The 15,302-nt window shown below is 35.4% G+C and overlaps 1 protein-coding gene across 1 annotated transcript in view; it reads right to left on the bottom strand.

The window, feature by feature from the left end:
- The window catches only part of LRPPRC (leucine-rich pentatricopeptide repeat containing), a 76,322-nt gene that overhangs the window by 46,687 nt on the left and 14,333 nt on the right, over positions 1-15,302 (bottom strand). Inside the window, exons 12-21 of the mRNA XM_009870442.1 lie at positions 14,984-15,077; positions 12,400-12,469; positions 9,345-9,372; positions 7,121-7,178; positions 5,845-5,951; positions 5,554-5,631; positions 5,162-5,215; positions 4,349-4,462; positions 3,008-3,138; positions 1,549-1,634 (exon numbers count right to left, since the gene is read on the bottom strand). Coding sequence (XP_009868744.1) covers positions 1,549-1,634; positions 3,008-3,138; positions 4,349-4,462; positions 5,162-5,215; positions 5,554-5,631; positions 5,845-5,951; positions 7,121-7,178; positions 9,345-9,372; positions 12,400-12,469; positions 14,984-15,077 — 820 coding nt within the window. The remainder of the gene's footprint in view (positions 1-1,548; positions 1,635-3,007; positions 3,139-4,348; positions 4,463-5,161; positions 5,216-5,553; positions 5,632-5,844; positions 5,952-7,120; positions 7,179-9,344; positions 9,373-12,399; positions 12,470-14,983; positions 15,078-15,302) is intronic.

Here is a 15,302-nt window from a genome sequence, read left to right as displayed (position 1 = left end):
GCAGGAATGTAAATTCTGGCGTATAATGCCGATTTCAAGTTAATTACTACTTGCATTTCTAAACGAGACTACAATTATAAATCCACAATAGCATGGTTTTATCATTTTGCTGCAACTTTGACTACAAATTATAGATAGGAACTGTGTGCCCACTCTGCACCACATAACCCCGTACAGTCTGCCCTATAGCTGCAAGATTCTGCTAAATGGATGCTTTTATCGTTCAATGCTAACATCTGCTAAATCACTCCATTGTTTCTTCAGCAGATGGCTTGTCACGAGGCCAGATAATAAAGATATGTTTACACTGTATATACAGCCAGACTAATGGTCTGATACCGATAGGGCCTGTTTGCTGTGTCGATACTAATTAGCCAAGGAGAGCCAATGAAAGCTTTCTAACAGACTGCATGTTAAAACATTAGGTTCATTAAGCTTCATTACTAAGGCAGAAACAAACATTCTGGTATATGGAATAAGTGCATTTTTATAATGTTCTTAATTATTGCACAGACAGAATGTTTTGACCACTTTACATTTGGCTACATTGATGAATTGTTTTGTTTTCTGAGGGACATTTATGCTCTTAAAAGCAAGCTAATCTTTTCAAACTGCTTTAGCATAGAGGTGGTCATGATCTGATTTATTGTGATTTGGAAAACATCAGCTTTGTTTACTATTTTTCCAACTGTAAGCTTAATAAGAGGTCAAGACAAATTTCGGAGAAAGATCTCTGAAGAAAAAATACATTAGCTTTTTTAGTTTTAGTTAATCGCATTAAGTTTTATATAAAACCATAACATTTTGTGAGTAGGCTTGGGTCACGCTTTTATAGTAAGTCTTCTACAAAATCACAGAACTCAACATTCAGAATCATCTTTTAAAGTTGATGACAATCTAGAGTTCTTTTAAAGATCAACCAAGTAATGTAAATTACAGAATTGTATTCGACTAAATTACAGAAATTAAAAAGCTAGCAGCTTAACACAAGCATCTAGAAATACCAAATATGCAGTTCGCAGAACAATCATTAAAAGCCAAAATTTCCAGGCAGTTTGACAGATCTACTCTAAAATTCAGCAGCAAACACATAAAAGAATACTAACAGAAAAATATATACTTTATAAAAAGTTAAATGATTTTTGCAGTACTTGGCTCTTATGAGAAGGTTATGTTTATAGGTTTTATGTTCAGCCTTCAGACCTTCTTAAGCAAAAACAAAGCCATTAGTCTAGGCACATACGCAATTTGTGCCATAAGTCATGATCTTCAAACTCAATCCAAACAGCAATGCTAATAAAAACTAGCTGCAGAAATGCAAAAAGCACTGAGCTGTGCAAATGTAAATGACAAGCTTGCCAATCCATTAAAACTAATGGCCTGCACTGTCCAAGCATCTCTGGTTGAATTCACATGCAAATTTGTATGCAAAATGTTCAAGCACTTTTCAGGACATGATATACCATTAATATCAACTCACATTTTTATTCTTGAGGCAAGATACCTTTATTATCTAGCAGAAACACACAATGAAAGCAAATGGATTACCTTCTAGTCTACCGTGCCTTCCTAAGGCTTCTACCAGTGCTATGTACTTCCCAGCGTCAAGAGCAACAGGTGAATTCTTAGGAAAGCTAGAAATTAAAACATTAAGAATTGTATAAACAGGTTACATTATACAGATTTAGCTCAGATTAAAGATCTATTTTTTAAAACCTGGTAACAAAATAGCACTGAAATCTAGAAGTCATAGTAAGTATTAACGTAAAAATCTGACGGACTTCAAAAGACATTAAAATGTGATTTACAAATATTATCCACACACGCTCCCACCTCCAAAACCCTAAAGTCATAATTTCAAGAGTCAAATTATTTGTTTGTTATTGCATAAGACAGGGTATTTCCCAGAAGTATGGGAAGAAAACTCAGTCCATGAGGCACAGGCAGGACTATATTCTTTCCATAGAGAACGTGAAACTACTTGCCCATAGTAACAAGTTAAAAGCTACTATTCTGAAGTTTCTGTTCTGTATTTTTCTTTGTTCTGGAAGCTTTAAAATTAATTCTTTCTCTGTTGTTGCTTTTTGTAACAATTCAAAGAGTCAGTTCTTAGGAATATTATGCTACACTTGAAGCAAATCAGTAAAAATATGCTACTGCAGTGAAGCTCCACTAGAAGATTCAATTTTACTTCACAGAAGCTCACTACGGGGATTGTGCGAGAGTGGTAGTACAGCCAAAACTAATTTGCTGCTGTTATTTGCAGAGTGGTAAATGTCTTGATATCCATAGCTCAATCTTTCCACATAATTTCAAACACTACCAAGGTGCAATGAGCTCCTGCCTGCTAGCTTACTGTAAAAACAAAACAAATATTTTGTGAGTGCATATGAGAGAGAATCCGAAAGTAACTCACAATTCGTTCTACACCAAAAGGAGGCTTTCAAGGGAAGAAGGGAAGGGGCAAATAGAAAGATGATTTGCAAGAATTTGCTCCAGGGTGAGTCATGCACAGCATGTTTTAGCTGGGAGCTAATTTTCACAGCCAAGCTACAAAGCTCTGAAAATAAAAATTTAAAGTAGAATGCTTGATGACAGTCTTAAAAAAATAATGTTACTCAAACACTGCTAAAACAATGTAGGTGCAGCATACTCTAAATGCATTGTAGGTGCCTTCTAAAACACAATACAAGTATTTCCTACTCCGCCCCCCTTAATTTAAGCCAAACTTCAATGTAGACCCAAATAAAAAAAAGAGAGATCCTTCATATCCTTTAAGAAAATAAAAAAAATTTACTGACCATACAAAGTAGCTGCTTCTGATGTTCAATTATATAAGGCAAATTTGTTTCAAAAACCACACCCGTGACTGTTTTAAATGCACATACATTGGTGGGGAAAACTAATTAAAAATGGATGAGAGGGTTAATACTCAACCTACTTAATTCAACAAGGTCTGTGTATCAGCATAAATCTCTGTGACATGTTTCAGTGCCGGTGTACTTACACTTTTTCTTTCAGGTTCATTGCCTCTTCGACATTATCATGTCGACAGCACAAATTTATTAAGGCTGCATAGCCACCGACAACCATGTCCGGTTCGTATTTGGCTTTCACTTCAAGGGCTTTTTGCATATTCTAAAAAAGGAACAAAGCAAAGATGTGAACTAGAGGAAAAGTTAATATGACATTACGATTCTTATATGTTCAGTGTGCAGTTACATGACTGCTTTAGTGCCTTTAGTAGTATAAGATCACATTTGAAAACACAGTGCTGTAATGCTTTAGCAAATTTTAGGAGTGAAAGTTACTTTGCAGAAACTAATATTTTTCTAAAGCATTCTTTAGATTAACTTGAGAGCAGTTTTCTAAATAAATTTTCTTGCTTTGCATTTATATTACTAGCATGCTTTAATATAATACTTTTTTATTATTAATCCAGACAGACACCATAAATACGGTTAACTCAAGGTCTAAAATAGTCCTTATTTATTTGGAATTCATAATGATTTCTCCTGGTACAGTGCCAAACACATAACAAACCCACCTTCTAAAGAATAAGAAAGTACTTAACAATCCCATAGAAAGCTCATTTTTGTATACATTGCTATTCATACATTTGACCACTTTGAACTTAGAATGGTGTTTGCTTCTAGTCTTATTTCATATGCAAAGTTGTAGAGACAGACAGCTGATACTCGCTCTTTCTAAACTGTACTCTTAGCAACAGGAATATTGTGCTATCATCTGCATGACTGTTACTGTTCCTGTACATACAGCATTATAGGCAGGATCATACTGAACAAGAAACTGAATAAAAGTGTGGTGATACCCCACAAATTACAGACACACACTAAATGAATGTAAACTACAGCTGGACGCCTGCCGAATGAAAGCAAGAGACCCTTTATCTCAGAAGAGCTTTCCTCCTGCAGGAAAATGGAATTTCAATCCCTGCATTAACAACCTAGTAATATTTGAATTGCAAATGACTACTGCATGTATCAGTTGCTTGACAATCTAGATATAAGAGACCGGAGCCATGGCTTGAAAGGACATTTGGCATGTATGATAAACCTATCACAGCTGTTACTATCATTCACTTTGCAGATTATTGTAAACAAACTTCAGCAACCCCAAAACATGCCATTCAAGGTGTTGCTGAAATTAGTTAACCTTTTGATTTAATTGCTTTTTGCACTTATGTTTGATTTATAAGCATCAAACCATGAAACCTCAAGCGCTGCACTTGTCTTTGCTTAACTACGTCTTTCCATAATACAGTCACTTATGTCCCTTTAAAAATATAGCTATGTGTTTCCAATTATCTCTGCATTGCTTAAGATACCTCTTCTTCACAAAGAGCATGTATAAGTTGTTTCAAGACATCTGTAATAGGCTGGTTTTCAGCTTTTCGCTTTTCTAGTTTCTTCTCCAAAGCAGACACGTCAGATTTAGCACTCTAAATGGAGGTAACAGAAAGAATGTCAATCGCGGAAACACCCTTCCCTGAACAATTTTGTTGGATCACTTTTATTGAAGACAGACAAAATAATTCTTTTCTTTCTTACTCCAAGAAATTTTTTTATCATTTAATGTGCTTTTACCTGTTTAAATAGTACATACTAATTGAAGACTTGAGTTATAATATAGTAAAAAAAGCGTTAAGCAGCATATCCACAAAGGTCAATGTCACTATTTCTCCTGCACCGAGTTCGTTCTTTGTGTTCAGGCGAGTAGGGAACAGAAGCCTGTTTCCACTCTGCTCAGATCACAGATGTAAAGACTTGACACTCCACCATTAGAAGCAGTATGGATTTATACGGTTCCTGCCACTCAGGCGGATCACTGTAATTTACAAGCATGAATTAAGCCTCACGCAACCACTGTTAACTAACTAGAACTTCCAAAAAAATATTTACCAGACAGGGAAACTGAGGCATGAAACCATATTCCAAGGTCAAGTATCAGATCTATGTGAAATTCTGGATAGGCTTTACTTCTACTCTGGAAAGTAACCCCTGAACTTCAAATGGTAGATTTAAATAACATTAATATACTTCCATGATCTGAAAGCTAGTGATTACACTTCATCTAAAACCCATATCCAAACATTATTATTACAGTAAGAACAAGTATAGCTATCTGTGAATGTACTTACTTCTGGAATGTCATCTGTAGACAGGGATTTTTTATGAGACAGTAACCTTGCATCCTAAAATGTAGTAAGACAAAAGATATCACTAATTTCCCCCCTGAAAAAGCTCACTCTCTAAGTAAGAATAACATACTAAAAAATGTTCAATTATATAATTGCAATATTAAAAAAAAGCTGTATTCTGCAGCATTATTACATTGCCTTGAAAAAGTACTTACTAAATGTATCCTTTCCAATAAGAAATGAAAGCAGCTTCAACAGTGAAAAATCATGGAAAGGCTAAAAGGCTTACATATAATGACTACATAAGGTTATTTATTTTGCAAAGGCAAACATATTCAGAGCACAGATACTCCATTTTTTAGCTTCAAAGTAATTGCTATAGAAGCACAGACCTTCATTAATTCAGGAAGTTGAGAGGAGTCCAGCAGTCTGCAAATGCCGCTGTAGTAGCTTGTAGGGATAACTATATTCTGTACCAAGAGGTGGGGAAAAAAATTATATGAGTTTTGAAACACAACCAAACTGAAATTTGTCTAACAGAAATTATCTCAGACGTAATTCAAGTCTCCAGCTCTTGCATGTCATTGAGAAGTGGTCTGGTTGTACTTAAAAGCAGCAATTTCAAATCTAATAGATACATGTCACGCAGGACAGGCATTATATAGCAAAAAATGAAATGGTACCATCTTCTTCAGCTGATGGAAGTATTGTCTCAAACGCTCCTCCTTGGCCTGTACCTCTGAGTCACTCATGCTGTCAATCAAGTGATAAAGAAAATAGCCAACAGCTTCTGTGGAAAAAAACAAGAGAAAGCATTCCACTAAAATTACCGAGACTGTCATGTTATCAAGATTAATTTATAAGAAATCATTTTGGTGTGAGATGTCACCCTGATGAGAGGCTCTGAAATGGCAACAATGATCACTGAGGCATAGAGATTATGTGGTTTGGGAGCACATATCTAACTGGTGAGTGAAAGGAATATTAATTATTTTCAGACCTAGTGACAGCTTTTCAGTACAGAATCTTACTTCAATCTATTTTTTCCACTACTGTGTGACAGAAGTGGTACTGCCCAAGGCCTTCCCCCCCTTTCCTGCCCGCTACCCCAAATAGTTGCCACAAATATTTTGTCATTGCTCAAAAGAAAAAACAGATTTCTAACACTTTGCATATTTATTCTGTACATTTTACCCATTATATTCCATTACCAAGCTATAATAAATATAGTACTATTAATATAAAACCAAAAAGAATACTTTAACCATTAGTTCAACTAACACTGAAGTTGCTTATTAGCCAACAAAAATAAAAATTAACAGATTTTAGCAAGTAGTGCTGAAGTTTCTTATCTATGCAAGTGTAAAAATATATGTGGTCCTGCAGCTATGAATAGGAAGAGCATCAATCACTGCCTTCTCAAAGGCTGGCTTTTCCCATCCCCTCTTACCCCTCTGGCCCTCACAGGAGAAAAAAAAAAAACAAAACACCACCACCCTATAACTGTTTTTTTTAAAAAAAAACCAGATCACACCAAAAAAGTATACTTATTTCTAAGTAAAATATTTGAGATGTTAAGTACCTTTCTGCTTCACAAAATCAGAATTGCTACTAAAGGTAAAACAAGATTGAAAGACTCTATTTTTTATATACATTGTTTAATTTATTTTTTAAGTATTTAAGCACTGATACTGTGTTCATTCTAAATCTCTACTTTGGTCAATACATTCAGAAAAATAAATCATTATCAGCAAGATTTGCTTATCATTCTAAAAAAAGATCTCATGGATCTCACAAAATATGCTCTGATTATTCGAATCAGGATTTTACCCAACATGTTTTCAAATTTCACTTTCAAAAAGAAGCAATCAGTGTTTACTGTTGTAATCCCTCAAACCCATCATTACACAGAAGAACGGATTTGTGGATAAGTTACAATCACAGAAATTGAAACTCTACCAGTTGGTCCTGGAGGCGTCAGGCAATAACGTTCATCCTTGTACAACAGTTCTGTTATCTGGTAAGACAGAATAATCGTACATTGCAGCCAAAAGAAGCAAGCAAGGACAAATAGTATCTGAAATTGAATTCTCAAAATAATAAAGCATTTCTCTGTTAAAGTATTATTCTTTACCACATCATAGTAATTCCCGAAGAAATACAAAGAAGGGGTTTTTTGCAAATAATAGGCTTTTCTTGAAAAAATATTGCAAACAAAAATGCTTTCTGAGGTATGGCAGTAAGACAGACAGTCTAGTATTCTGTTTATGTATCATTCTACAAAAAATTACCTATCATAAGACATTGCTTAAAGTAAATATTAACCAGTGTCACACCTGGAGATACAACAATTATGTTCCAATTTATCAAAAGGCTGAAATGGGCCCATTAAGCTTTTTTTTATTATTTTGAAAGAAGCAAATGCATAAAGAACAGAGTAACATCATTTAGTATGCTTTGGCAGATTTAAGATAACCAATACAGCTGTTGTACAGAAATGCAATTCTCAATGACAAAATATGCGTACATAAAATTAATTGCATTTGACTAAATTTAGCACACGTTTCATCAGTCACACAAACTGAAGGAATATGTAGATTTTACTTCATCATTGAAAAAGCCACCACATCCTACCTACAAATACTTTAACCTAAACAACATCACTTAAAAAAAAATCCATTTGACTGTTCTTAGGGAAATTATATCATCTTTAGTTAAAATTGAGATTTTAAGTATTCAAAAAATTTTGCTTTATCTGCTATGAGTCCAGAATGCAATTTCAGAGTTAGAGGGAGATGCCTGCCCACTGTCAAAGCTCTGTATTTTAAATAAGGACAGAAGAAACAGGAATCCTCACCTTCAATTGTTAATGAAAATGGATAAACAAAGCTAGAAAATACCAAATATGCAACGGAATATAACTGCAACCTCTCATTCTACCAACATCACAGACACTGTGCACAGTTAAACTACACCTTTCTTCTGCCCTTTTGCGCTTGTCCTCCTATGAGAAATGAATACACAGAGGAACCTACAACTACCAAAAATAAAAAAATCTAAGAAATTCATAACAGTTCTTCTGAATTAAATCTCACAGATTAACAGAAGCGATGGATTATGGGGGGGGGGGGGGGGTGGGGGGGGAGAGTGGGATACTATTTCTAACACTAAGTATCTCTATTTCCCAAGTTAGCATTTCTTATTTCAGAAGGTTAATACACATACTTATTCATAAATTTAGCAAAGACGTATCTTTCTTTCACTGGGGAGAACAGCAGAAATAATTCCGAATAGTACTTCATGTGCAGACCACCATTACTTTAGTCCTTCGACTGTCCTTCAAAATTAATTTCACAATGGGAGTAATGAGTAATGCCCTTTTTTCCTTCCCCTGTCCTCTAACTTTTATATGCAAAAACAGGAGGATAGAGCCAGAGGACAAAACATCCACTCACCATAATCTTCATACAACAGAAAATTGTAGTAAAAAAAAAAAAACCACAACAAAAAAAACACCTGCACCTCAAAAGATGCTCCTGGATTTATATAAATCATTAATCAGTCATTTTCCAAATTATAATTTCCACTTCTCTTCCCAAATTCTGTAACCACATCCCAGGCAGTATCTGCCAACACATCCTCTATTCCAGTGCCCTGCAAAATTTATTGACCAAGTTCTGTTGCAGTGTCTTTCTAGCACAGGCCATATCAGGGAAAGCAAGATGATCAGTCACTCCTCCTTCACTTCATTCAGGTCATTTTTTTGTCTGGCTTTGCCTTCAATATTCTACAAGAAAAACTTTAAAACTCTAATTGTGCCTTATAATTTTATTAATAATAGTGTGGGGGAATTAATGTCAGATTGCATAAGCATGACAGACTTTGTTACAGAAGTTACAATTATATACTACCTTCAGCTTTATCAACATTGATCTAGCAACTGTAATGGCATAAGCTACACTACATGGTAACACGGCTTTTCGTTTTTCACGGTTACATGTAACTGCCCAATTTGAAAACTTGATTTCTTACAGTTGTGTAAAGTGCTACCAACGGAAATTTTGCTCAAATTAATCAGGTCTACAATTACTGGGCTCAGAACTCAGATTTACAGTAATGTATCATAAACATGCCATGCTGAAAGAACTTGATTCTACTCACAGTGTTAAATAACACCACTTACCTTGCTCCAAAGACGTACATCATTTGAGCTGAAGAGGGCAGCAAAGGATAAAAAATGAAAAGTAACAAAATTAATCTTGCATTTCTCTTTTAAAAAACACATATCATTAGCACTGATGATCTTATTAAATTTTTAAAACAAAATTAAAGACAATAATTGCCACAGATTGTTTAACCAACTTTGTACAGAATAAGTATTGTATTTTCTACTATACCCCATATGGTCATACTTTCTGCTAAATAACTTAATGCAGCAATCCAAACATAACTAAGACTAGAAAGGATATATTTTAATTTTATTTTTAGCTGAATCTTTTAATGTGCCCTAACTGTCCTTTTTATTTCATATGTTGTTCTATTTAGCATTTCAAGACAATAAGCTTCACTCAAACCACACTTTATGTAGAATTCACTATCACAAAATTCTAGACTCTTGTTCATTAGAATCTGATTTTTAGTATGGACAGGTAAGCACAGGCAGCTCTAAATACATTTACAACAGGCAAAATGAAATCAAAACACTTACTTAAGGTATAGTATTTAGCGTAGTGAGATAAATAGATAGTATTTTAAAGAAACTAAACAAAGCATAGAGCAACTCCAATTTCTCCCCTCATAGAACAGGACAGGACTGGGAGAGCACTTCTCTCTACATCATCAGATTGCAGCCAAAGATCAAACATTAATTAGTTCATTAAAGTATACATAAACCTGATATATTACTACAATTTACAGAACATCAAAATTCTCACTAGAAGCTCTAACTTTTTGACAACTGTAAAGCAGTATTAACCTAGACAGGGCTAAAAGAACAAAACCTTATGACCTTATTTTATCTTCCTGTCATTCAACTAAGGGAAAAATAAGGGGTCAGTCTGAACAGCTGCACAGAAACTTGAAAGCATTCATAGAAGTTTAGGATTTTATTTAGGAGTTTCAGGCCTACAGAACATTTATTCTTTCTGTGCAACTATCACTTGGATATGAAAACGAGTCAAAGGCAGGTCCACACAGGGCAGTGGGAGTTAAGCTCTCCTGGCTGAACTCACTCCACCACTGACAGCATGACAATGAACTGCAGATATCAAATGCATCAATTTCCTAAAGTACTTGACTCTGAAATAGTAATGGTACATCAGGCAGACAGAATGGGAATACTTGGAAGCAGTTACTAGAAAAGACTTCAACAGAAATCTATAAACTAGTCTGCCACTGGCATTGTTCAAGTGTCCCTGGTGCCCACAACCTGTACTTTGTAGACCAGTCGTAAACTCAGCTCATTTGAACATTAGAGACCCGCATTTAGCCATAAAATTCTGCTGCAGAGTCTACGAAATGTACAAATATTATTCGCTTCTAGTCTATCATACCCTCAAGCTTCATTTTCAGGCTGCACATTTAAAACAGAAAAGAAAACACGAATTGGCACACTTTCAGAAACAACAGTGAAATCTGGGCACAGCCAACCTTGTATATAGCTTCTGAAACCAGGTAGCAATGAAGGCAAATGAGACACGTTAACACAAAAGAAATAAAACTTATACCATATTTCCAAGTGGCAAGGAGAGAGGGAAGCAGTACACTGAAGTAAAAACCACCAAAAAAAAACCCACAAAAAAAATCCATCAAAACTATCAAAAAACTCAACCTTCATTTCCCTCAGAATACCACGTTTTTCGCCCAGATGTCCAATAACTACTGAAATCACAACCGTAGTAACTGTTCCACTGCAGAGGAGAGTAACTGTTTCAGTTGAGAATATGAGCAGTTAGTTTTCACAACACAAGCTGGTAACATTCTAAAGATACTTTAAAAGCACGTTCTGCACACCTGATGAACTCTCCAGTGCTAAGCGTATTTCCTGTTAGCACGGTTCCTGTATTTTAAACACTGGTGTGCCTTCCTATCTTGTGCAAGTCCCACTTCAATTGAATATTTATCTGCACTTGCAGAGAGAAAATGCTTTTCAAAAATTCTTTGATACATCTGCAACAGATGATCCTGGGGCTGACTACTAAAAGGAATAGCAAAATATTCACATTGTGTCTTAAACACTGTTTCACCTATCCTTTGGATCTCAAGTTCACCTAGAGTCCACTTCACAAGCCCAGGGAAGCCTGGTTTGCTGTTTCTCCTCCTTTTCCCATGGTAGGGCAGGATCAGCTTACACAGAACATGCAATTTACTAGGAAATTATTTTGTCATATTAAGCTAGTATGTTTTATTAATATCCAACCTAAACATAGTTATACCTCATAGTCATTACAAAATTTTAGCAAGTTAACTTAGTCAACAAAATCAGCCTTCCGACTCTGGTCCTAAGCACTATTAAGTGACCTCTCCACCTCACACTGGTGTAGGTGTGCTGCAAAAAAATAATTTCTCATTCACAGTCCTAAATATCTGACTGGAGCAAACAGCGATAGGTAGAAATATTTGTTAATTCACATATATTTGCATAACCTTCAGATAATCCTGCAAGTTAGCAAGGAACCCTCCTTGCAAAACAGGAACATGTGGCTGTGAACACCAAGTCATGGCAATAGGAGCACAACATCAGGTGAAAAATCTGAGCATTCAGGAGTTGCATTAACCCAGAGGGCATGGAAAGCTATCAGATCTGGTAGAATATGCCTGGCTCCTACTGGTATTTTGTCTTCATTAAGTACCCATTTACTCTAACAGTTAATAGTGATAATGTTTAGGGAAATCTTACATTAGCATAGCAGTTTATAAACAAAAAAGTGAATGAAGACAAAATCCCAAATGTTATACACTGACAAATAACAGAGGGCAAACAACAGCACGAAAGTTCTTTTTAATCTACTATACATAATACTTTCAAGGTACCATACTACGTAGCAGAGGCAAGGAACCAGGGAGAGCAGTGAAAGGAACAAAAGTATCTCTCAGATCTGCTACACATGGAACTCTTCTTTTAAATTTTCAAACATGGAGTGAGGGTTAAAAGACCATGCAGACTTGTGCCCAACAAGGCAAAAAAGAGAGGGAACTTTGCCAAAGAGGCAAAAGAAGTATTCACATAGCAATCTTACCTTTTAAAACCCGAGATGAGGCTGCTTCTCAGTTGACGAATATCAATAGGAGGTGTGCTTGGTGAAGATACTGTAAATAAGAGAAATGTTTCTAAGTAGTCATTGTAAAAAATGCCCTGAACTGCAACAAGTCAGTAGGTGATGCCTGACAGGAAAGAAAAAACAATTCCATCTAAAGTGCTATCAACTGACATAAGTTAAATATAAGAGAGGGAAAAAGGAGAAAGATATACAGTTCTGAATGTTGGTATTTACAATATTGGTTGAACACAAAGGAAACTGTAAAATTACATGGCCCTGAGAGATCGTTTACAATTATGTCTTATGTCCTCATCTTTACATCACTTCTTGGCTCTAAGTTCCAAATCATTCTGCCTTTTTCCTCCAGAATTGGTGTCTCTCATTCTATCACTGTAGTTCAGCAAAGAACAAAAACAAACAACAGAGTAGTAGTAGGTGCATTTAAGTCCTCTATGAAGTTGATATGATCTGACTTCACTATCACAATAGCATTAACCCAAATGAAAACCCAAATGCACTGGGCTCTTTCAGCAAGGGATGCGATACAGTATATGGTAGAAGAGGACTGAAATAAAAACACCCAGGTCTGCAAGAATCTGGGAAATAAAAGGCAGGAACAACATGTAAAACCACTCCTTAGTCTAACTCAAGGCATTCTGAAAATTAAAGTTATAAATGTTGGAAAGTTTATTATAGTTTGAAGATCTTGGGTAAAAGTGGTTTCAAGAAACCCTCAATACAAATCCTCCTCCAGTGGTCTATTAAACTTTTTGCTCATAAAAAGACGAGCAGAAAAACATCTTAGTATGCTCTGCTGCTGCTGACAATCGGCAACCTGGTTTCCTTAGCAACAAACAAGTCTGAGAAAATCAAGGGGCTGACAATGAAGTGGAATGGAACGGCATGATAAAGGGAAAAAGCAGCTCTCCTGTATGCTGCCTTATGTGCCCAGATTCCTTGCCTGATGCTTCGTAGTTTTCATCTTGTCAGTAGCAGAAATCTATATGTTATAAGGCATGAGAAGCTGAATCAATACACCTTGACAGCAAGTAGCATTAATAACCAACCTTTGCCTCCCCCTACTACACTGATGAGACAATCTTGAACTATTTTCCATACTGCATCTATTTCTCCCTCTTTGAAATACTGCAAAAAGAGCCAAGTAAAAAAAAAAAAAAAAATCAGTTGTTTAATATCTGTGCCTTATCATTGCATAAGTGCTAATTAGATTTACTAGCATTCATTTCAGCTTGGTAAACTATTTACAGGAGTACGTTCCTTTAAAGCTCAAGTTCAAAAGAAATTCTGTATGTCTCCATGAATTATTAACCCTAGTCTTTGTAAACAGAAATACCACTAAAAGATTTAAAATCAACATACAGGCAACAGCTAAATAATACAGTACGTGAGACTAATTTCATGACAGTAAGATAGAACGTAGCCTCCTGTATACTTTTGATATCATATACATTTACCACAATGCATTACCAGGCACATTTGTGCCTTTTAACACATTAAGCCTTGATCATTTCAGTTAAGCAAAATGAGTGCGCCTCCTTTTTCATTGAGACAAAAAAAATCCACCCTACTTCATTTTCCAGAAAAAAAATTACTCCTAATAAATAGTTGAATTACAAAATTGTTTTAGTTAGTTCATTTTTCATGGTCAATGTGTCTTCTTCGTATTAAAAACCAAACAAAATAGTGGCAGAATGAGAGGTAAATCTTAAAGAATTGCTAATTGATAAATCTCCAACACAAAACTTAAATCATCGATCAGTAATTACTGATTTGATTTTCTCATTTTCAACATAACAGCTTCCCAGGGTCATGGTGTATTGACTACATATTTCTGTATTTGTTAAAGAAACCAGTTGATGATAATTGCAGCAAAAGACTGCTCAAGCTCCTCCTTGAAACTTGGACACACAAAACTGTTAAAAAAGAGAGAGATCTTTCTGTATCAGATTTAGTACACATTCAGGTATTTTATTAATCTTAATATACTAGGCAAATAAAAACCTGTATTTGTTTTAAATTCTGAAGAGAAATATATATTTCCACCTAAGCAAGCAAATCACCCCATCCGATATATTTGGTCAATGACATACTAACTTCTGCAAGCACTAAGCACCAGAACAGTCTTTAGGGAAAACTCTTAAAAAAGGATTAATTCACATACTCACAACTTTATCACCTAACAAACCCATCAATTCTATACACATAACTTCCATGACCAGCAGAGCACCCTCAGGTGAACGTCAATCAGTTCTTTAAAGTTGGTTCTTTCATTAAGAATTCCCTAACACCTCAGAGCCACGTTGTTAGCCAAGTATCCTGTTGTAAGTGATGCTGCAAACAAAAACACTCCCGAACCAACAACTTAACAGTCATTGTTCAAGGCAAATTCTTTCCTTAAGCCCTCTGAGTACAAGAGGATCATAAGCCTACCAAAATCACAGCAAAGCTGTGATTTGTAAACACCTGAAATGTAAATCTTATTGCCAGGTTCAATATTAAAAAAGAATTTAACCTAGTAACATGCAACACAAAACATACTTACATAGAGAAAGAACATTGTTCAGTCTTCCATGTGCTGCTTCATATTTTATTTCTGCTACAGAGAGTCCAACGCTTTCAAACAAGCAGTCATTTTTCTAGAGATAAAGCAATCAATCACTGGAAGTACACACAAAGAACTTGGTATTTCTAAACTCTTCCTTCCCAAATGACACCGGCATTCTTGTAACAGCTGGTGAGAATATAGATGGGGCTCTACGGAAGTCTACATGGCTAGTCAGATAAGGTGCTACAGATCAAGAATTATCCAGCTTGTGTATTGAAATCAATTGCAAGAGACAAAGTTAGCAAAGGCAGAAAGA

Source organism: Apaloderma vittatum, unplaced genomic scaffold, assembly GCF_000703405.1.
Source record: "Apaloderma vittatum isolate BGI_N311 unplaced genomic scaffold, ASM70340v1 scaffold14285, whole genome shotgun sequence".
Classification (NCBI taxonomy): Eukaryota; Metazoa; Chordata; class Aves; order Trogoniformes; family Trogonidae; genus Apaloderma; species Apaloderma vittatum.
Note: the sequence above shows the minus strand (reverse complement) of the source record. Positions and strands in the feature narration are given on the sequence as shown.